Here is a 22,198-nt window from a genome sequence, read left to right on the forward strand (position 1 = left end):
CTGTAGAGGTGTATGAGAGGGAGTGAGTGTGTAGGGGTGTATGAGAGGGAGTGAGTGTGTAGGGGTGTGTGAGAGGGAGTGTGTGTGTGGGGGTGTGTAAATGTGTAGGGGTGTTGGAGAGGGAGTGAGTGTGTAGGGGTGTGTGAGAGGGAGTGTGTGTGTAGGGGTGTATGAGAGGGAGTGAGTGTGTAGGGGTGTGTGAGAGGGAGTGTGTGTGTAGGGGTTTATGAGAGGGAGTGAGTGTGTAGGGGTGTATGAGAGGGAGTGAGTGTGTAGGGGTGTGTGAGAGGGAGTGTGTGTGTGAGAGGGAGTGAGTGTGTAAGGGTTTGTGAGAGGGTGTGTGTGTGAATGGGAGTGAGTGTGGAAGGGTGTGTGAGAGAGAGTGAGTGTGTAGGGGTGTGTGAGAGGGAGTGTGTGTGTGGGGGTGTGTAAATGTGTAGAGGTGTGTGAGAGGGAGTGAGTGTGTAGGGGTGTGTGAGAGGGAGTGTGTGTAGGGGTGTATGAGAGGGAGTGAGTGAGAAAGGGTGTGTGAGAGGGCGTGAGTGTGTAGGGGTGTGTGAGAGGGAGTGAGTGTGTAGGGGTGTGTGAGTGTGTAGAGGTGTGTGAGAGGGAGAGATTGAGTAAGGGTGTGTGAGAGGGAGTGAGTGAGTAAGGGTGTGTGAGAGGGAGTGAGTCTGTAGGGGTGTGTGAGAGGGAGTGAGTGAGTCAGGGTTTGTGAGAGGGAGTGAGTCTGTAGGGGTGTGTGAGATTGAGTGAGTTTGTAGGGGTGTGTGAGAGGGAGTGAGTGTGTAGGGGTGTGTGAGATGGATTGAGTGTGTAGGGGTCTGTGAGAGGGAGTGTGTGTGAGAGGGAGTGAGTGTGTAAGGGTTTGTGAGAGGGCGTGTGTGTGAATGGGAGTGAGTGTGGAAGGGTGTGTGAGAGAGAGTGAGTGTGTAAGGGTGTGTGAGAGGGAGTGACTGTGCAGGGGTGTGTGAGAGGGAGTGAGTGTGTAGGGGTGTGTGTGAGGGAGTGAGTGTGTAAGGGTTTATGAGAGGGAATGTGTGTAGGGGTGTGTGAGAGGGAGTGAGTGAGTAAGGGTTTGTGAGAGGGCGTGAGTGTGTAGGGGTGTGTGAGAGGGAGTGAGTGTGTAGGCGTGTGTGAGTGTGTAGGTGTGTGTCAGAGGGAGTGAGTGAGTAGTGGAGTGTGAGTGTGTAGGGGTGTGTGAGAGGGAGTGAATGTGTCAGGGTGTGTGAGAGGGAATGAGTGTGTAGGGGTGTGTGAGAGGGAGTGAGTGTGTAGGGGTGTGTAAGAGGGAGTGAGTGTGTAACGGTGTGTGAGAGGGAGTGAGTGTGTGAGTGTGTAGGTGTGTGCGAGAGGGAGTGAGTGAGTAGGGGTGTGTGAGTGTGTAGGTGTGTGTGAGAGGGAGTGAGTGAGTAGGGGTGTGTGAGAGGGACTGTGTGTGTAAGGGTGTGTGAGAGGGAGTGAGTGTGTAGGTGTGTGTGAGTGAGAGTGAGTGAGTAGGGGTGTGTGAGTGGGTGTGAGTGTGTAGGGGTGTGTGAGAGGGAGTGACTGTGTAGGGGTGTGTGAGAGGGAGTGAGTGTGTAATGGTGTGTGAGAGGGAGTGACTGTGTAGGGGTGTGTGAGAGGGAGTGAGTGTGTAGGGGTGTGTGTGAGGGAGTGAGTGTGTAAGGGTTTATGAGAGGGAATGTGTGTAGGGGTGTGTGAGAGGGAGTGAGTGAGTAAGGGTTTGTGAGAGGGCGTGAGTGTGTAGGGGTGTGTGAGAGGGAGTGAGTGTGTAGGCGTGTGTGAGTGTGTAGGTGTGTGTCAGAGGGAGTGAGTGAGTAGTGGAGTGTGAGTGTGTAGGGGTGTGTGAGAGGGAGTGAATGTGTCGGGGTGTGTGAGAGGGAATGAGTGTGTAGGGGTGTGTGAGAGGGAGTGAGTGTGTAACGGTGTGTGAGAGGGAGTGAGTGTGTGAGTGTGTAGGTGTGTGCGAGAGGGAGTGAGTGAGTAGGGGTGTGTGAGTGTGTAGGTGTGTGTGAGAGGGAGTGAGTGAGTAGGGGTGTGTGAGAGGGACTGTGTGTGTAAGGGTGTGTGAGAGGGAGTGAGTGTGTAGGCGTGTGTGAGTGTGTAGGTGTGTGTGAGAGGGAGTGAGTGAGTAGTGGAGTGTGAGTGTGTAGGGGTGTGTGAGAGGGAGTGAATGTGTCGGGGTGTGTGAGAGGGAATGAGTGTGTAGGGGTGTGTGAGAGGGAGTGAGTGTGTAACGGTGTGTGAGAGGGAGTGAGTGTGTGAGTGTGTAGGTGTGTGCGAGAGGGAGTGAGTGAGTAGGGGTGTGTGAGTGTGTAGGTGTGTGTGAGAGGGAGTGAGTGAGTAGGGGTGTGTGAGAGGGACTGTGTGTGTAAGGGTGTGTGAGAGGGAGTGAGTGTGTAGGTGTGTGTGAGTGAGAGTGAGTGAGTAGGGGTGTGTGAGTGGGTGTGAGTGTGTAGGGGTGTGTGAGAGGGAGTGAGTCTGTAGAGGTGTATGAGAGGGAGTGAGTGTGTAGGGGTGTATGAGAGGGAGTGAGTGTGTAGGGGTGTGTGAGAGGGAGTGTTTGTGTAGGGGTGTATGAGAGGGAGTGAGTGTGTAGGGGTGTGTGAGAGGGAGTGTGTGTGTAGGGGTGTATGAGAGGGAGTGAGTGTGTAGGCGTGTATGAGAGGGAGTGAGTGTGTAGGGGTGTGTGAGAGGGAGTGTGTGTGTGATAGTGAGTGAGTGTGTAAGGGTTTGTGAGAGGGAGTTTGTGTGAATGGGAGTGAGTGTGGAAGGGTGTGTGAGAGAGAGTGAGTGTGTAGGGGTGTGTGAGAGGGAGTGTGTGTGTAGGGGTGTATGAGAGGGAGTGAGTGTGTAGGGGTGTGTGAGAGGGAGTGTGTGTGTAGGGGTGTATGAGACGGAGTGAGTGTGTAGGGGTGTATGAGAGGGAGTGAGTGTGTAGGGGTGTGTGAGAGGGAGTGTGTGTGTGATAGTGAGTGAGTGTGTAAGGGTTTGTGAGAGGGAGTGTGTGTGAATGGGAGTGAGTGTGGAAGGGTGTGTGAGAGAGAGTGAGTGTGTAGGGGTGTGTGAGAGGGAGTGTGTGTGTGGGGGTGTGTAAATGTGTAGGGGTGTGTGAGAGGGAGTGAGTGTGTAGGGGTGTGTGAGAGGGAGTGTGTGTGTAGGGGTGTATGAGAGGGAGTGAGTGTGTAGGGGTGTGTGAGAGGGAGTGTGTGTGTAGGGGTGTATGAGAGGGAGTGAGTGTGTAGGGGTGTATGAGAGGGAGTGAGTGTGTAGGGGTGTGTGAGAAGGAGTGTGTGTGTGAGAGGGAGTGAGTGTGTAAGGGTTTGTGAGAGGGAGTGTGTGTGAATGGGAGTGAGTGTGGAAGGGTGTGTGAGAGAGAGTGAGTGTGTAGGGGTGTGTGAGAGGGAGTGTGTGTGTGGGGGTGTGTAAATGTGTAGAGGTGTGTGAGAGGGAGTGAGTGTGTAGGGGTGGGTGAGAGGGAGTGTGTGTAGGGGTGTATGAGAGGGAGTGAGTGAGAAAGGGTGTGTGAGAGGGCGTGAGTGTGTAGGGGTGTGTGAGAGAGAGTGAGTGTGTAGGGGTGTGTGAGTGTGTAGAGGTGTGTGAGAGGGAGAGAGTGAGTAAGGGTGTGTGAGAGGGAGTGAGTGAGTAAGGGTGTGTGAGAGGGAGTGAGTGTGTAGGGGTGTGTGAGAGGGAGTGAGTGTGTAAGGGTGTGTGAGAGGGAGTGAGTCTGTAGGGGTGTGTGAGAGGGAGTGAGTGTGTAGGGGTGTGTGAGAGGGAGTGAGATTGTAGGGTGTGTGAGAGGGAGTGAGTGTGTAATGGTGTGTGAGAGGGAGTGAGTGTGTAAGGGTGTGTGAGAAGGAGTGTAGGGGTGTGTGAGAGGGAGTGTGTGTGTATGGGTGTGTGAGTGTGTAGGGGTATGTGCGAGGGACTTAGTGTGTATGGGTTTGTGAGAGGGAGTGAGTGTTTAGGGTGTGTGAGATGGAGTGAGTGTGTAAGGGTTTGTGAGAGAGAGTGAGTGTGTAGGGGTGTGTGAGAGGGAGTGAGTGTGTAGGGGTGTGTGAGACGGAGTGAGTGTGTAAGGGTGTGTGAGAAGGAGTGAGTGAGCATGTTAGGGTGTGTGAGAGGGAGTGCGTGAGTAAGGGTGTGAGCAGGAGTGTGTGTGTGTAAGGTTGTGTGAGAGGGAGTGAGTGTGTAAGAGTGTGTGAGAGGGAGTGTGTGTGAGAGGGAGTGAGTTTGTAAGGGTGTGTGAGAGGGAGTGAGTGTGAGAGTGAGTGTGCATGTTAGGGTGTGTGAGAGGGAGTGAGTGAGAGGGAGTAAGTGTGTAAGAGTGTGTGAGAGGGAATGTGTAAGGGTGTGTGAGAGGGATTGAGTGTGCAAGGGTGTGTGAGAGAGTGAGTGTGTAAGGGTGTGTGAGGGGGTGAGTGTGAGAGGGAGTGAGTGTGTAATGGTGTGTGAGAGGGAGTGTGTGTGGGGGTGTGTGAGAGGGAGTGAGTGTGTAGGGGTGTGTGAGAGGGACTGTGTACGAGAAAGAGTGAGTGTATAAGGGTGTGTGAGAGGGAGTGTGTGTGAGAGGGAGTGAGTGTGTAGGGGTGTGTGAGAGGGAGTGAGTGTGTAGGGGTGTGTGTGAGGGAGTGAGTGTGTAGGGGTGTGTGAGAGGGTGTGAGTGTGTAGGTGTGTGAGAGGGAGTGAGGGTGTAGGGGTGTGTGAGAAGGAATGAGTGTATAGGGGTGTGTGAGTGTGTAGGGGTGTGTGAGATGGAGTGAGTGTGTAGGGGTGTGTGAGATGGAGTGAGTGTGTAGGGGTGTGTGAGAGGGAGTGAGTGTGTAGGGGTGTGTGTGAGGGAGTGAGTGTGTAGGGGTGTGTGAGAGGGTGTGAGTGTGTAGGTGTGTGAGAGGGAGTGAGGGTGTAGGGGAGTGTGAGAAGGAATGAGTGTATAGGGGTGTGTGAGTGTGTAGGGGTGTGTGAGATGGAGTGAGTGTGTAGGGGTGTGTGAGATGGAGTGAGTGTGTAGGGGTGTGTGAGATGGAGTGAGTGTGTAGGGGTGTGTGAGATGGAGTGAGTGTGTAGGGGTGTGTGAGAGGGAGTGTGTGTAGGGGTGTGTGAGAGGGAGTGAGTGAGTAAGGGTGTGTGAAAGGGCGTGATTGTGTAGGTGTGTGTGAGAGGGAGTGAGTGAGTAGTGGAGTGTTGGTGTGTAGGGGTGTGTGAGAGGGAGTGAGTGTGTAGGCGTGTGTGAGTGTGTAGGGGTATGTGAGTGAGAGTGAGTGTGTAAGGGTGTATGAGAGGGAGTGGGTGTGTAGGGGTTGTGAGAGGGAGTGACTGTGTAGGAGTTTGTGAGAGGGAGTGAGTGTGTAGGAGTGTGTGAGAGGGAGTGAGTGCGGAAGGGTGTGTGAGAGTGTGTGTGTGTGTGAGAGGGAGTGAGTGTGGAAGGGTGTGTGAGATGGAGTGTGTGTGTAGGGTTTTGTTAGAGGGAGTGAGTGTGTAGGGGTGTGTGAGATGGATTGAGTGTGTAGGGATGTGTGAGAGTGAGTGAGTGTGTAGGGGTGTGTGAGAGGGAGTGAGTGTGTAGGGGTGTGTGAGAGGGAGTGAGTGTAAGGCTGTGTGAGAGAGAGTGAGTGTGTAGGGGTGTGTGAGAGGGAGTGAGTGTGTAAGGGTGTGTGGGAGGGTGTGACTGTGTAGGGGTGTGTGAGAGGGAGTGAGTGTGTAGGCGTGTGTGAGTGTGTAGGGGTATGTGAGTGAGAGTGAGTGTGTAAGGGTGTATGAGAGGGAGTGGGTGTGTAGGGGTTGTGAGAGGGAGTGACTGTGTAGGAGTTTGTGAGAGGGAGTGAGTGTGTAGGAGTGTGTGAGAGGGAGTGAGTGCGGAAGGGTGTGTGAGAGTGTGTGTGTGTGTGAGAGGGAGTGAGTGTGGAAGGGTGTGTGAGATGGAGTGTGTGTGTAGGGTTTTGTTAGAGGGAGTGAGTGTGTAGGGGTGTGTGAGAGGGAGTGAGTGTGGAAGGGTGTGTGAGATGGATTGAGTGTGTAGGGATGTGTGAGAGTGAGTGAGTGTGTAGGGGTGTGTGAGAGGGAGTGAGTGTGTAGGGGTGTGTGAGAGGGAGTGAGTGTAAGGCTGTGTGAGAGAGAGTGAGTGTGTAGGGGTGTGTGAGAGGGAGTGAGTGTGTAAGGGTGTGTGGGAGGGTGTGACTGTGTAGGGGTGTGTGAGAGGGAGTGAGTGTCTAGGGGTATGGGTGGGGGTGTGTGTGTGTAAGGGTGTGTGAGAGGGAGTGACTGTGTAGGCGTGTGTGAGAGGGAGTGAGTGTGTAGGGGTGTGTGTGAGGGAGTGAGTGTGTAAGGGTTTGTGAGCGGGAGTGCATGTGTAGGGGTTTGTGAGAGGGAGTGCTTGTGTAGGGGTGTGTGAGAGGGAGTGAGTGTGTAGGGGTGTGTGAGAGGGACTGTTTTTGTAAGGGTGTGTGAGAGGGAGTGAGTGTGTAAGGGTGTGTGAGAGGGAGTGTGTGTGTAGGGGTGTGTGAGATGGAGTGAGTGTGTAGGGGTGTCTGAGATGGAGTGAGTGTGTAGTGGTGTGTGAGAGGGAGTGATTGTGTAGGGGTGTGTGAGAGGGAGTGAGTGTGTAAGGGTGTGTGAGTGGTAGTGAGTGTGTGAGGGTGTGATTGTGTAAGGGTGTGTGAGAGGGAGTGAGTGTGTAGGAGTGTGTGAGAGGTAGTGAGTGTGTAGGGGTGTGTGAGAGGGAGTGAGTGTGTTGGGGTGTGTGAGAGTGAGTGAGTGTGTAAGAGTGTGTGAGAGGGAGTGAGTGTGTAGGTGTGTTTGAGAGGGTGTGAGTGTGTAAGGGTGTGTGAGAGGGAGTGAGTGTGTAGGGGTGTTTGAGAGGGCGTGAGTGTGTAAGGGTGTGTGAGAGAGTGTGTGTGCAGCGGTGTTTGAGAGAGTGTGAGTGTGTAAGGGTGTGTTTGAGGGAGTAAGTGTATAGGGGTGTTTGAGAGGGTGTGAGTGTGTAAATGTGTGTGAGAGGGTGTGAGTGTGTAAGGGTGTGTGAGATGGAGTGAGTGTGGAAGGGTGTGTGAGAGGGAGTGAGTGTGGAAGGGTGTGTGAGAGGGAGTGAGTGTGTATGGGTGTGTGAGAGGGAGTGAGTGTGTAGGAGTTTGTGAGAGGGAGTGAGTGTGTAGGGGTGTGTGAGAGGGAGTGAGTGTGTAGGGGTGTGTGAGAGGTAGTGAGTGTGTAGGAGTTTGTGAGAGGGAGTGAGTGTGTAGGGGTGTGTGAGAGGGAGTGAGTGTGTAGGGGTGTGTGAGAGGGAGTGAGTGTGTAGGGATGTGTGAGAGGGAGTGAGTGTGTAAGGGTGTGTGAGAGGGAGTGACTGTGTAGGAGTTTGTGAGAGGGAGTGAGTGTGTAGGGGTGTGTGAGAGGGAGTGAGTGTGTAGGGGTGTGTGAGAGGGAGTGAGTGTGTAGGGGTGTGTCAGAGTGAGTGAGTGTGTAAGGGTGTGTGAGATGGAGTGAGTGTGTAAGGGTGTGTGAGAGGTAGTGAGTGTGTAAGGGTGTATGAGAGGGAGTGAGTGTGTAGGGGTGTATGAGAGGTAGTGAGTGTGTAAGGGTGTGTGAGAGGGAGTGAGTGTGTAGGAGTTTGTGAGAGGGAGTGAGTGTGTAGGGGTGTGTGAGAGGGAGTGAGTGTGTAGGAGTTTGTGAGAGGGAGTGAGTGTGTAGGGGTGTGTGAGAGGTAGTGAGTGTGTAGGGGTGTGTGAGAGGGAGTGAGTGTGTAGGGGTGTGTGAGAGGGAGTGAGTGTGTAGGGATGTGTGAGAGGGAGTGAGTGTGTAAGGGTGTGTGAGAGGGAGTGACTGTGTAGGAGTTTGTGAGAGGGAGTGAGTGTGTAGGGGTGTGTGAGAGGGAGTGAGTGTGTAGGGGTGTGTGAGAGGGAGTGAGTGTGTAGGGGTGTGTCAGAGTGAGTGAGTGTGTAAGGGTGTGTGAGATGGAGTGAGTGTGTAAGGGTGTGTGAGAGGTAGTGAGTGTGTAAGGGTGTATGAGAGGGAGTGAGTGTGTAGGGGTGTATGAGAGGTAGTGAGTGTGTAAGGGTGTGTGAGAGGGAGTGAGTGTGTAGGAGTTTGTGAGAGGGAGTGAGTGTGTAGGGGTGTGTGAGAGGGAGTGAGTGTGTAGGAGTTTGTGAGAGGGAGTGAGTGTGTAGGGGTGTGTGAGAGGTAGTGAGTGTGTAAGGGTGTGTGAGAGGGAGTGAGTGTGTAAGGGTGTGTGAGAGGGAGTGAGTGTGTAAGGGTGTGTGAGAGGGAGTGAGTGTGTAGGGGTGTGTCAGAGGGAGTGAGTGTGTAAGGGTGTGTGAGAGGGAGTGAGTGTGTAAGGGTGTGTGAGAGGGAGTGAGTGTGTAAGGGTGTGTGAGAGGGAGTGAGTGTGTAGGGATGTGTGAGAGGGAGTGAGTGTGTAAGGGTGTGTGAGATGGAGTGAGTGTGTAAGGGTGTGTGAGAGGGAGTGAGTGTGTAGGGGTGTGTCAGAGGGAGTGAGTTTGTAAGGGTGTGTGAGAGGGAGTGAGTGTGTAGGGGTGTGTGAGAGGGAGTGAGTGTGTAAGGGTGTGTGAGAGGGAGTGAGTGAGAAAGGGTGTGTGAGAGGGAGTGAGTGTGTAGGGATGTGTGAGAGGGAGTGAGTGTTTAAGGGTGTGTGAGATGGAGTGAGTGTGTAGGGGTGTGTGAGAGGGAGTGAGTGTGTAAGGGTGTGTGAGAGGGAGTGAGTGTGTAGGGGTGTGTGAGAGGGAGTGAGTGTGTAAGGGTGTGTGAGATGGAGTGAGTGTGTAGGGATGTGTGAGAGGGAGTGAGTGTGTAAGGGTGTGTGAGATGGAGTGAGTGTGTAAGGGTGTGTGAGATGGAGTGAGTGTGTAAGGGTGTGTGAGAGGGAGTGAGTGTGTAGGGGTGTGTGAGAGGGAGTGAGTGTGTAAGGGTGTGTGAGAGGGAGTGAGTGTGTAGGGGTGTGTCAGAGGGAGTGAGTTTGTAAGGGTGTGTGAGAGGGAGTGAGTGTGTAGGGGTGTGTGAGAGGGAGTGAGTGTGTAAGGGTGTGTGAGAGGGAGTGAGTGTGTAGGGATGTGTGAGAGGGAGTGAGTGTGTAAGGGTGTGTGAGAGGGAGTGAGTGTGTAGGGGTGTGTGAGAGGGAGTGAGTGTGTAAGGGTGTGTGAGAGGGAGTGAGTGTGTAAGGGTGTGTGAGAGGGAGTGTGTTGGGGTTGTTGCTGTGGTGGGGAGTTCTGGGGTTAGCTGCCCTGGGTGGGGGGTTGTAGAGACTCTCTGTGAGTGTGCTGGGGGCTGAGACACAGCCCCTGTCCGGTGTGGACCCCCCCCCACCACTAGCTCTGCCCTTGCTGCCTCAGTGATTAATCCCGCTCCATCCTCTCTCCCTCCCACACTGACACCATCTCCCTGTACGTGGCTCCACATCACCCAACCTTCCCCCCCGGAACAATCCTCTGAATCTGCCCCATTGCTGCTGACCCCCACCCATGTTCAGAAACACAGGCAGCTGCGGATTGGCCACGACCTAGCTGTCACAGTCAAAAGATGCTAGCAAATAGAAAGTGCAATTTTACCATCCAGTCACTCCCTGTCTCTGTTCCCCACCCCCCCACTCTCCCTGTCTCTGTCACTCTCTCTGTCACTCTCTCTGTCACTCTGTCACTCTCTCTGTGTCACTCTCTCTGTCACTCTCTCTGTCTCTCCCTCTGTCTCTCGCTCTCTGTCTCTCTCTGTCACTCTCTCTGTCACTCTCTCTGTCTCTCTGTCTCTCTCTGTCACTGTCTCTGTCACTCCCTCTGTCTCTCCCTCTGTCTCTCACTGTCTGTCACTCTCTCTGTCACTCTCCCTGTCACTCTCTGTCTCTCTCTCTCTCTGTCACTCTCTCTCTGTCTCTCTCTGTCACTCTCTCTGTCTCTCTCTCTCTGTCATTCTCTCTCCCTCTGTTTCTCTCTTTCTTCTGCCTTCTCTCTCCTCCCTCCATTTCTCCCTCCTCCCTCCATTTATTTCTCTCTCTCTCTCCCTCCTTCCGCAATTCTCTCTCCCTCCATTTCTCTCTCTCACTCCCTCCGCCCCCAATTCTCTCTCCCTCTCACACTCCCTCCATTTCTCTCTCTCTCTCTCCCCCACTCTCTCCTCCCTCCATTCCAGGTCATCGGGATCCACCTGAACAAGTGGAAGTTGGATCGGAGATTGGGATTGGGAGCGCTGCTGCTCTACGCTGTCTTCCTTTGCCTCTCCATACTGATCGAGCTCAACGTTTTTCTGGAAGTAAATCTACCGACCTGTCAGTGAGTGACGGAGAGACGGTGTGGAGGACAGGAGACCCTCGCAGGGCAGCTGGGACAGTGAGAGGGGCTCGGGTAGCACACACTGCCTCGGAGAATGGGAGATACGCTGATTACTCTCATCGAAAACTAAATTATATCGCAGTCCCATCGGAAACCCCGGCAGTGAGACGTCCAGGATCCAACCAATATTCTCCAAACTGGGAAACTCATCATGTAACAAAGAGATTTATTGATCAGTCACCACGATCCCTCTCTTTTCACTGTACAGTGACCTTTAGTCTGTATCTAACCCCGTGCTGTACCTGTCCTGGGAGTGTTTGATGGGGACAGTGTAGAGGGAGCTTTACTCTGTATCTAACCCCGTGCTGTACCTGTCCTGGGAGTGTTTGATGGGGATGGTGTAGAGGGTGCTTTACTCTGTATCTAACCCCATGCTGTACCTGCCCTGGGAGTGTTTGATGGGGACAGTGTAGAGGGAGATTTACTCTGTATCTAACCCCGTGCTGTCCCTGTCCTGGGAGTGTTTGATGGGGACAGTGTAGAGGGAGCATTACTCTGTATCTAACCCCGTGTTGTACCTGTCCTGGGAGTGTTTGATGGGGACAGTGTAGAGGGAGATTTACTCTGTATCTAACCCCGTGCTGTACCTGTCCTGGGAGTGTTTGATGGGGACAGTGTAGAGGGAGATTTACTCTGTATCTAACCCCGTGCTGTACCTGTCCTGGGAGTGTTTGATGGGGACAGTGTAGACGGAGATTTACTCTGTATCTAACCCCGTGCTGTACCTGTCCTGGGAGTGTTTGATGGGGACAGTGTAGACGGAGATTTACTCTGTATCTAACCCCGTGCGGTACCTGTCCTGGGAGTGTTTGATGGGGACAGTGTAGAGGGAGATTTAATCTGTATCTAACCCCGTGCTGTACCTGCCCTGGGAGTGTTTGATGGGGACAGTGTAGAGGGAGCTTTACTCTGTATCTAACCCCGTGCTGTACCTGTCCTGGGAGTGTTTGATGGGGACAGTGTAGTGGGTGCTGTACTCTGTATCTAACCCCGTGCTGTACCTGTCCTGGGAGAGATTGATGGGGACGGTGTAGATTGAGCTTTACTCTGTATCTAACCCCGTGCTGCCCCTGTCCTGGGAGTGTTTGATGGGGACAGTGTAGAGGGAGCTTTACTCTGTATCTAACCCCGTGCTGTTCCTGTCCTGGGAGTGTTTGATGGGGACAGTGTAGAGGAAGCTTTACTCTGTATCTAACCCCGTGCTGTACCTGCCCTGGGAGTGTTTGATGGGGACAGTGTAGAGGGGGCTTTACTCTGTATCTAACCCCGTGCTGTACCTGTCCTGGGAGTGTTTGTTGGGATAGCATGGATACAGTCTCTTTGATCCGAAGGGACTTTCTGTGCTGTTGGGTGTGAATGGGAAATGACCTATGTCCTTGAAGAAACAGAACACTTCCTATGTAAATGATGAACGTGTGCTGTCTGTGTAGGTGACTGCTCTCCCTGTTCAAAGTGCCAAGTTTTAATTAATATTTGGAACCAGTGGAGTCCATGTTGATACTGTGTGTATATATATTAGAGTGTTTGGTTCATTCATATGATAATCTCTGTATTTTTAAAATAAGGAATGTGAACACTCTGGCTGAGTTGTGAGCTTCTTTTGCAATGTAATCCTGTTGTCATGGTCATTAGCGCCTCCACCCTCTAGCACCCTGGAGACTGTCTGTGTCACCAGTGTCACTGTTAGCTGCTGTCTGAGGTGTAAATGAGTGTGTAAGTGAATGTGTGTATAATTGTGTGTTTGTGAGTGTGTAACAGAACTGTAGATGTGTAAATGAGTGTGAGAGTGTAAAGGAATATGTCAATGTATGAATGTGTGTGTAAATATGTGTGTGTGAGTGTGTAAGGGAGTTATAGATGTGTAAGTGTGTGTGTAAAGGAATATGTAAATGTCTAAATGTGTGTGTGTGAATATGTGTGTATGAGTGTGTAAAGGAGTTGTTGATGTGTAAATGTGTGTGTAAAGGAATATGTAAATGTCTAAATGTGCGTGTATAAATGTGTGTGTGTAAATGTGTGTGTTTGTGTAAAGGAATATGTAAATGTATGAATGTGTGAGTAAATATGTGTGTATGAGTGTGTAAAGGAGTTTTGGATGTGTAAATGTGTGTGTGTGTAAAGGAGTATGTAAATGTCTAAATGTGTGTGTGTAAAGGAGTATGTAAATGTGTGAATGTGCGTAAAGTGTGAGTGTGTGTTTGTGAAACTGGGGTGGTGTGTGTGAGTGTGAAACTGGGGTGGTGTGTGTGTGTGTGTGAAACTGGGGTGGTGTGTGTGAGTGTGAAACTGGGGTGGTGTGTGTGTGAAACGGGTGGTGTGTGTGTGTGTGAAACTGGGGTGGTGTGTGTGTGTGTGAAACTGGGGTGGTGTGTGTGAGTGTGAAACTGGGGTGGTGTGTGTGTGTGTGAAACTGGGGTGGTGTGTGTGAGTGTGAAACTGGGGTGGTGTGTGTGAGTGTGAAACTGGGGTGGTGTGTGTGTGTGTGAAACTGGGGTGGTGTGTGTGAGTGTGAAACTGGGGTGGTGTGTGTGTGTGTGAAACTGGGGTGGTGTGTGTGTGTGTGAAACTGGGGTGGTGTGTGTGTGTGAAACTGGGGTGGTGTGTGTGTGTGTGAAACTGGGGTGGTGTGTGTGTGTGTGAAACTGGGGTGGTGTGTGTGTGTGTGAAACTGGGGTGGTGTGTGTGTGTGTGAAACTGGGGTGGTGTGTGTGAGTGTGAAACGGGTGGTGTGTGTGTGTGTGAAACTGGGGTGGTGTGTGTGTGTGTGAAACTGGGGTGGTGTGTGTGTGTGTGAAACTGGGGTGGTGTGTGTGTGTGTGAAACTGGGGTGGTGTGTGTGTGTGAAACTGGGGTGGTGTGTGTGTGTGTGAAACTGGGGTGGTGTGTGTGTGTGTGAAACTGGGGTGGTGTGTGTGTGTGTGAAACTGGGGTGGTGTGTGTGTGAAACTGGGGTGGTGTGTGTGTGAAACTGGGGTGGTGTGTGTGTGTGTGAAACTGGGGTGGTGTGTGTGTGTGTGAAACTGGGGTGGTGTGTGTGTGTGTGAAACTGGGGTGGTGTGTGTGAGTGTGAAACTGGGGTGGTGTGTGTGTGTGTGAAACGGGTGGTGTGTGTGTGTGTGAAACTGGGGTGGTGTGTGTGTGTGTGAAACTGGGGTGGTGTGTGTGAGTGTGAAACTGGGGTGGTGTGTGTGTGTGTGAAACTGGGGTGGTGTGTGTGAGTGTGAAACTGGGGTGGTGTGTGTGTGTGTGAAACTGGGGTGGTGTGTGTGAGTGTGAAACTGGGGTGGTGTGTGTGTGTGTGAAACTGGGGTGGTGTGTGTGTGTGTGTGAAACTGGGGTGGTGTGTGTGAGTGTGAAACTGGGGTGGTGTGTGTGTGAAACTGGGGTGGTGTGTGTGTGTGTGAAACTGGGGTGGTGTGTGTGTGTGTGTGAAACTGGGGTGGTGTGTGTGTGAAACTGGGGTGGTGTGTGTGTGTGTGAAACTGGGGTGGTGTGTGTGTGTGTGAAACTGGGGTGGTGTGTGTGTGAAACTGGGGTGGTGTGTGTGTGTGTGAAACTGGGGTGGTGTGTGTGTGAAACTGGGGTGGTGTGTGTGTGTGTGAAACTGGGGTGGTGTGTGTGTGAAACTGGGGTGGTGTGTGTGTGTGTGAAACTGGGGTGGTGTGTGTGTGAAACTGGGGTGGTGTGTGTGTGAAACTGGGGTGGTGTGTGTGTGTGTGAAACTGGGGTGGTGTGTGTGTGAAACTGGGGTGGTGTGTGTGTGAAACTGGGGTGGTGTGTGTGTGAAACTGGGGTGGTGTGTGTGTGTGTGAAACTGGGGTGGTGTGTGTGTGTGTGAAACTGGGGTGGTGTGTGTGTGTGTGAAACTGGGGTGGTGTGTGTGTGTGTGAAACTGGGGTGGTGTGTGTGTGTGTGAAACTGGGGTGGTGTGTGTGTGTGTGAAACTGGGGTGGTGTGTGTGAGTGTGAAACTGGGGTGGTGTGTGTGTGTGTGAAACTGGGGTGGTGTGTGTGTGTGTGAAACGGGTGGTGTGTGTGTGTGTGAAACTGGGGTGGTGTGTGTGTGAAACTGGGGTGGTGTGTGTGTGTGTGAAACTGGGGTGGTGTGTGTGTGAAACTGGGGTGGTGTGTGTGTGTGTGAAACTGGGGTGGTGTGTGTGTGAAACTGGGGTGGTGTGTGTGTGTGTGAAACTGGGGTGGTGTGTGTGTGAAACTGGGGTGGTGTGTGTGTGTGTGAAACTGGGGTGGTGTGTGTGTGAATGAGCAACTTTGAGGGACTGTGGAAACTGAATGTGTAACTGAGATTGAGTTGGCGAGTGTGGAAATGTGTGTGAATAATTTTGTTCATGCGTTTTTTTTAATGTGTTTGTGTGAAAATGAATGTATAGGTGAGTGTGAGAGTAAAATAAATGTGAGTGTGTAAAGTAATGTGATGATGAGTGTGTGTGGAAATGAATGTGTAGGTGAGTGTGAGTGTGTAAGATGAGTGTGAGAGTGTATTAGACGTTATGAATGTATGTGTGTGAGAGATTGTGGATGAGAGTGTGTCTGTGAGCAGGCCAATGTGTTACTGAGCTTATGAGTGTCAATGTGTGTATGAGTGAGTTTGTGAATGTGTGTGTGAGTGAGTTTGTGAATGTGTGTGTGAGTGAGTTTGTGAGTGAGTGTGTGAGTGAATTTGTGAGTGAGTTTGTGAATGTGTGTGTGAGTGAGTTTGTGAGTGAGTTTGTGAGTGAGTTTGTGAATGAGTGTGTGACTGAGTTTGTGACTGTGTTTGTGAATGTGTGTGTGAGTGAGTTTGTGAGTGAGTTTGTGAGTGAGTTTGTGAATGTGTGTGTGAGTGAGTTTGTGAGTGAGTTTGTGAATGTGTGTGTGAGTGAGTTTGTGAGTGAGTTTGTGAATGTGTGTGTGAGTGAATTTGTGAATGAGTGTGTGAGTGAGTTTGTGAATGAGTGTGTGAGTGAGTTTGTGAGTGAATTTGTGAATGTGTGTGTGAGTGAGTTTGTGAACGTGTGTGTGATTGAGTTTGTGAATGAGTGTGTGAGTGAGTTTGTGAATGAGTGTGTGAGTGAGTTTGTGAATGTGTGTGAGTGAGTTTGTGAGTGAGTTTGTGAACGTGTGTGTGAGTGAGTTTGTGAATGTGTGTGTGAGTGAGTTTGTGAATGAGTGTGAGTGAGTTTGTGAATGTGTGTGTGAGTGAGTTTGTGAGTGAGTTTGTGAATGTGTGAGTGAGTTTGTGAATGTGTGTGTGTGAGTTTGTGAATGTGTGTGTGAGTGAGTTTGTGAACGTGTGTGTGAGTGAGTTTGTGAATGAGTGTGTGAGTGAGTTTGTGAATGTGTGTGTGAGTGAGTTTGTGAATGTGTGTGTGTGAGTGAATTTGTGAATGTGTGTGTGAGTGAGTTTGTGAGTGAGTTTGTGAATGTGTGAGTGAGTTTGTGAATGAGTTTGTGAGTGAGTTTGTGAGTGAGTTTGTGAATGAGTGTCTGAGTGAGTTTGTGAGTGAGTTTGTGAGTGAGCTTGTGAATGTGTGTGTGAGTGAGTTTGTGAATGTGTGTGTGAGTGAGTTTGTGAATGTGTGTGTGAGTGAATTTGTGAATGTGTGTGTGAGTGAGTTTGTGAGTGAGTTTGTGAATGTGTGTGTGAGTGAGTTTGTGAGTGAGTTTATGAATGTGTGTGTGAGTGAGTTTGTGAGTGAGTTTGTGAGTGAGTTTGTGAGTGAGTTTGTGGGTGAGTTTGTGAATGTGTGTGTGAGTGAGTTTGTGAGTGAGTTTGTAAGTGAGTTTGTGAGTGTGTGTGTGAGTGAGTTTGTGAATGATTGTGTGAGTGAGTTTGTGAATGAGAGTGTGAGTGAGTTTGTGAACGTGTGTGTGTGAGTTTGTGAATGTGTGTGTGAGTGAGTTTGTGAGTGAGTTTGTGTGTGAGTTTGTGTGAGTTTGTGAGTGTGTGTGTGAGTGAGTTTGTGAATGAGTGTGTGAGTGAGTTTGTGAATGTGTGTGTGAGTGAGTTTGTGAATGTGTGTGTGAGTTTGTGAGTGAGTTTGTGAATGTGTGTGTGAGTGAGTTTGTGAATGTGTGTGTGAGTGAGTTTGTGAGTGTGTGTGTGAGTGAGTTTGTGAATGAGTGTGTGAGTGAGTTTGTGAATGTGTGTGTGAGTGAGTTTATGAATGAATGTATGAGTGTCAGAGAGAATGCCTTATTGAACTGAGCTGTGAGGAGGACAGTGTAGAGCTTCACAGGGACATAGACCGGTTGGTGGAATGGGCGGAGAAGTGGCAGATGAAGTTCAATGCGGAGAAATTTGAAGCGATTCATCTTGGTAGGTAGAACCTGGAGAGACAAAATAAAATAAAGGGCACAACTCGAAAGGGTGGGCAGAGGGACCTGGTTGTATTAATCTTAAGTTATTAAAGGTGACAGGACAGTTTGAAGGCGTGGTTAATAAAGCAAACAGGATCCTGGGCTTTATTAATAGGGGCCTAGAGTACAAGAGCAGGGAGGTCATGTTGAACTTGTATAAGTCACTAGTTTAGCCTCAGCTGGAGTATTGTGTCCAGTTCTGGGAAACACACTTTAGGAAGGTTGTGAAGGCATTAGAGAGAACCATAGAACACTACAGCACAGAAAACCAGGCCATTCAGCCCTTCTAGACTGTGCTGAAATATTATTCCGCTAGTCCCATTGACCTGCACCCAGTCCATAACTGGGTGCAGAAAAGATTCACGAGACTGGTTCCAGGGATGAGGAACTTCAGTTACGGAGATAGATTGGAGAAGCCGGGTCTGTTTTCCTTGGAGAAGTGACGGCTGGGAGGAGATTTGAGAGAGGTATTGATGAGAGGGTCAGGACAGAGTTGATAGGGAGAAACTGTTCCTACAGGTGGAAGGATCGAGAACGAGAGGGCACAGATTTAAGGTGATTGGCATAAGAAAGCGATGGTGACAGGAGGAGAAACTTTTTGATTTAGCGAGTGGTTAGGGTCTGGAATGCACGGCCTGAGAGTGTGGGAGGAGGCAGGTTCAATTGAGGCTTTCAAGAGAGAATTGGATTATTATCTGAAAAGGAATAAGGTGCAGGGTCACAGGGACATGGGGAGGGAATGGCACTCGGTGATTTACTCATTCGGAGAGTCAGTGCAAACGCAATGTGCAGAATGGCTCCTCCCGCACTGAAATGATTCTGTGTTACTGTGTGTGTGTGTGTCAATTTGTTACTGAGTTTGTGTGTCTGTGTATGTGTTACTGTGTGTGTGAGTGTGAGAATGTATCACAGAATCCTTACAGTGCAGAAGGAGGCCATTCAGCCCATTGAGTCTGCACTGTCTCTCTGAAAGAGCATTCCACCTAGTCCCACTCCCCTGCCTTATCCCTGTAACCTTGCACATTCTCTCTTCTCCGGGAGCAATCCAATTCCCTTTTGAATACCTCGATCGAACCTGCCTCCACCACCCCTCAGGAAGTTTTTTCCAGACTCCAACCACCCTCTGGGTAAAAATATTTTTCCGCACATCACATTTACTCCTTTTGCCAATTATTTTGAATCTGTGCCCTCTAGTTCTTGATGCTCTCTAGAGTGGGAACAGTTTCTCATTATTTACCCTGTCCATACCTCTCAGGATCTTGAATACCTCTATCAAATCTCCTCTCAGCCTTCTTTTCTCCAAGGAAAACAGTCCCAACCTTTCCAATCTATCCTCATAACCACAGTTGTTTATCCCTGGAATCATTCTTGTAATGTCCTCTGTACTCTCTCCAATGCCTTCACATCCCTCCTCAAGTATGGCACTCAGAACAGGATGCAGAACTCCAGATGAGGCCTAACCAATGTCTTAAACAAGTTCAACATGACCTCCTTACTCTAGTACTCAATACCCATATCAATAAAACCTAAGATGCTAAATGCTTTATTAACTGCTCTCTCAACATGCCCTGCCACCTCTAATGACTGATGTACATATACACTGAGGTCTCTCTGTTCTTGCATCTCCTTTAGAGTTTCTCCCTTTACTTGATACTGTATCGCCACATTTCTCCTGCCAAAATGGATCACCTTACACTTCTCTGCATTGAACTTCATCTGCCACTTGTCTGCCCATTCCACCAACATGTCTATGTCCTTCTGAAGTTCAAGACTATCCCCATCACAGTTGACAATGCTTCCAATCTTCATATGATCCACAAATTTTGAAATCATGCCCTGCACACCACAGTCTAGATCATTAATATATATCAGGAAGAGCAAGGGTCCCAACACTGACCCCTGGGGAACTCCACTACAAACCTTCCTCCAATCTGAAAAACAACTATTTATCACTACTCTCTGTTTCCTGTCACTTAGCCAATTTCTTATCCAAGTGCCTACTTTCCATTTTATTCCACGACCTAGAATTTTGCTCACAAGTCTGTATCAAATGCCTATGGAAAATACTTATACACCTGACAACAACAGCGTTTCCCTTATCAATCTCCTCTGTTATCTCCTCAAAACACTTCAGCAAGTTAGTTAAACATGATTTTCCCTTGACGAATCCATGCTGGCTTTCCTTAATTATCCTACACTGGTCTAATTGATTATTGATTTTAACTTGTACTTTAGTGTTCAGAAGTTTGCCTAGTACTGAGGTCAAACTGACTGCTCTATAGTTGCTAGCTTTATCCTTGAACACCTTATTGAACAAGGATATAATATTCTCAATTCTCTAGTACTCTGGCATCTTCCCTGTGCCTAAGGAAGGCTGGAAGATTATCACCAGAGCCTCTGAAGTTTCCACTCTCAATACCCTCAGTGCCCTTGGATGTATCTCATCTGGTCCTGGTACCATATCTATTTTGAGTAAAGGGATCCTTTCCAAACCTACTCCCCGATTGTAAGTACTTCTAGTGAACCAGTTACCTGCTCTCTCCACTCACCAGGTTATGAGATCTTCCTTTGTAAGGACAGGGGAAAAGGACTCATTCAACATCTCCGCTACTGAGTTTCGGAGTGAGTGTGTGAGGGAATTTGTTAATGAGTTTGGGAGTGTAAGCGTCTGTGTGTATGTGTGAGTGTATGCGAATGATATCGTGAATTGCTGAACGTGTGTGTGAGTGTGTTATTGAGTTTGGGAAGGTGAGTGTGTGTGAGTGTGTTTCTGAGTTTGGGAATGTGAGTGTGTGTGAGTGTGTTACTGAGTTTGGGAATCTGAGTGTGTGTGAGTGTGTGGCTGAGTTTGGGAATGTGAGTGTGTGAGAGTGTGTTGCTGATTTGGGGAATGAAAGTGTGTGTGAGTGTGTTACTGAGTTTGGGAATGTGAGTGTGTGTGAGTGTGTTAATGAGTTTGGGAATGTGTGTGTGTGTGAGTGTGTTACTGAGTTTGGGAATGTGAGTGTGTGAGTGTGTTACTGAGTTTGGGAATGTGAGGGTGTGAGTGTGTTACTGAGTTTGGGAATGTGTGTATCTGTGAGTGTGTTGCTGAGTTTGGGAATGTGAGTGTGTGTGAGTGTGTTAATGAGTTTGGGAATGTGAGAGTGTGTGAGTGTGTTACTGAGTTTGGGAATGTGAGTGTGTGTGAGTGTGTTCCTGAGTTTGGGAGTGTGAGTGTGTGTGAGTGTGTTATTAAGTTTGGGAATGTGAGTGTGTGAGAGTGTGTTACTGATTTGGGGAATGAAAGTGTGTGTGAGTGTGTTACTGAGTTTGGGAATGTGAGTGTGTGTGAGTGTGTTTCTGAGTTTGGGAATGTGAGTGTGTGTGAGTGTGTTACTGAGTTTGGGAATGTGAGTGTGTGTGAGTGTGTTCCTGAGTTTGGGAGTGTGAGTGTGTGTGAGTGTGTTATTGAGTTTGGGAATGTGAGTGTGTGAGAGTGTGTTACTGATTTGGGGAATGAAAGTGTGTGTGAGTGTGTTACTGAGTTTGGGAATGTGAGTGTGTGTGAGTGTGTTTCTGAGTTTGGGAATGTGAGTGTGTGTGAGTGTGTTACTGAGTTTGGGAATCTGAGTGTGTGTGAGTGTGTGGCTGAGTTTGGGAATGTGAGTGTGTGTGAGTGTGTTACTGATTTGGGGAATGAAAGTGTGTGTGAGTGTGTTACTGAGTTTGGGAATGTGAGAGTGTGTGAGTGTGTTACTGAGTTTGGGAATGTGAGTGTGTGTGAGTGTGTTACTGAGTTTGGGAATGTGAGTGTGTTTGATTGTGTTACTGAGTTTGGGAATGTGAGTGTGTGTGAGTGTGTTACTGAGTTTGGGAATGTGAGTGTGTGTGATTGTGTTACTGAGTTTGGGAGTGTGAGTGTGTGTGAGTGTGTGGCTGAGTTTGGGAATGTGAGTGTGTGAGAGTGTGTTACTGATTTGGGAAATGAAAGTGTGTGTGAGTGTGCTACTGAGGTTGGGAATGTGAGTGTGTGTGAGTGTGTTAATGAGTTTGGGAATGTGTGTGTGTGTGAGTGTGTTACTGAGTTTGGGAATCTGAGTGTGTGTGAGTGTGTTACTGAGTTTGGGAATGTGAGTGTGTGTGAGTGTGTTCCTGAGTTTGGGAGTGTGAGTGTGTGTGAGTGTGTTATTAAGTTTGGGAATGTGAGTGTGTGAGAGTGTGTTACTGATTTGGGGAATGAAAGTGTGTGTGAGTGTGTTACTGAGTTTGGGAATGTGAGTGTGTGTGAGTGTGTTTCTGAGTTTGGGAATGTGAGTGTGTGTGAGTGTGTTACTGAGTTTGGGAATGTGAGTGTGTGTGAGTGTGTTCCTGAGTTTGGGAGTGTGAGTGTGTGTGAGTGTGTTATTGAGTTTGGGAATGTGAGTGTGTGAGAGTGTGTTACTGATTTGGGGAATGAAAGTGTGTGTGAGTGTGTTACTGAGTTTGGGAATGTGAGTGTGTGTGAGTGTGTTTCTGAGTTTGGGAATGTGAGTGTGTGTGAGTGTGTTACTGAGTTTGGGAATCTGAGTGTGTGTGAGTGTGTGGCTGAGTTTGGGAATGTGAGTGTGTGTGAGTGTGTTACTGATTTGGGGAATGAAAGTGTGTGTGAGTGTGTTACTGAGTTTGGGAATGTGAGTGTGTGTGAGTGTGTTAATGAGTTTGGCAATGTGTGTGTGTGTGAGTGTGTTACTGAGTTTGGGAATGTGAGTGTGTGAGTGTGTTACTGAGTTTGGGAATGTGAGTGTGTGTGAGTGTGTTAATGAGTTTGGGAATGTGAGAGTGTGTGAGTGTGTTACTGAGTTTGGGAATGTGAGTGTGTGTGATTGTGTTACTGAGTTTGGGAATGTGAGTGTGTGTGAGTGTGTTCCTGAGTTTGGGAGTGTGAGTGTGTGTGAGTGTGTTATTGAGTTTGGGAATGTGAGTGTGTGAGAGTGTGTTACTGATTTGGGGAATGAAAGTGTGTGTGAGTGTGTTACTGAGTTTGGGAATGTGAGTGTGTGTGAGTGTGTTAATGAGTTTGGGAATGTGTGTGTGTGTGAGTGTGTTACTGAGTTTGGGAATGTGAGTGTGTGAGTGTGTTACTGAGTTTGGGAATGTGAGGGTGTGAGTGTGTTACTGAGTTTGGGAATGTGTGTATCTGTGAGTGTGTTGCTGAGTTTGGGAATGTGAGTGTGTGTGAGTGTGTTAATGAGTTTGGGAATGTGAGAGTGTGTGAGTGTGTTACTTAGTTTGGGAATGTGAGTGTGTGTGAGTGTGTTACTGAGTTTGGGAATGTGTGTGTGTGTGAGTGTGTTACTGAGTTTGGGAATGTGAGTGTGTGAGTGTGTTATTGAGTTTGGGAATGTGAGGGTGTGAGTGTGTTACTGAGTTTGGGAATGTGTGTGTCTGTGAGTTTGTTGGTGAGTTTGGGAATGTGAGTGTGTGTGAGTGTGTTACTGAGTTTGGGAATGTGAGTGTGTGGGAGTGTGTTACTGAGTTTGGAAATGTGTG

General features: G+C 49.4%; 1 protein-coding gene across 1 annotated transcript in view; it reads left to right on the top strand.

Annotated features, from left to right (window-relative positions):
* Nucleotides 1-10,275, top strand: part of LOC121274746 (sodium/potassium/calcium exchanger 3-like) — a 142,014-nt gene extending 131,739 nt beyond the window's left edge. Inside the window, exon 16 of the mRNA XM_041182089.1 lies at nt 10,132-10,275. Coding sequence (XP_041038023.1) covers nt 10,132-10,275 — 144 coding nt within the window. The remainder of the gene's footprint in view (nt 1-10,131) is intronic.
* Nucleotides 10,276-22,198: the final 11,923 nt, after the last annotated feature.

The sequence above is a fragment of the Carcharodon carcharias genome (assembly GCF_017639515.1).
Source record: "Carcharodon carcharias isolate sCarCar2 chromosome 37 unlocalized genomic scaffold, sCarCar2.pri SUPER_37_unloc_5, whole genome shotgun sequence".
NCBI lineage: Eukaryota > Metazoa > Chordata > Chondrichthyes > Lamniformes > Lamnidae > Carcharodon > Carcharodon carcharias.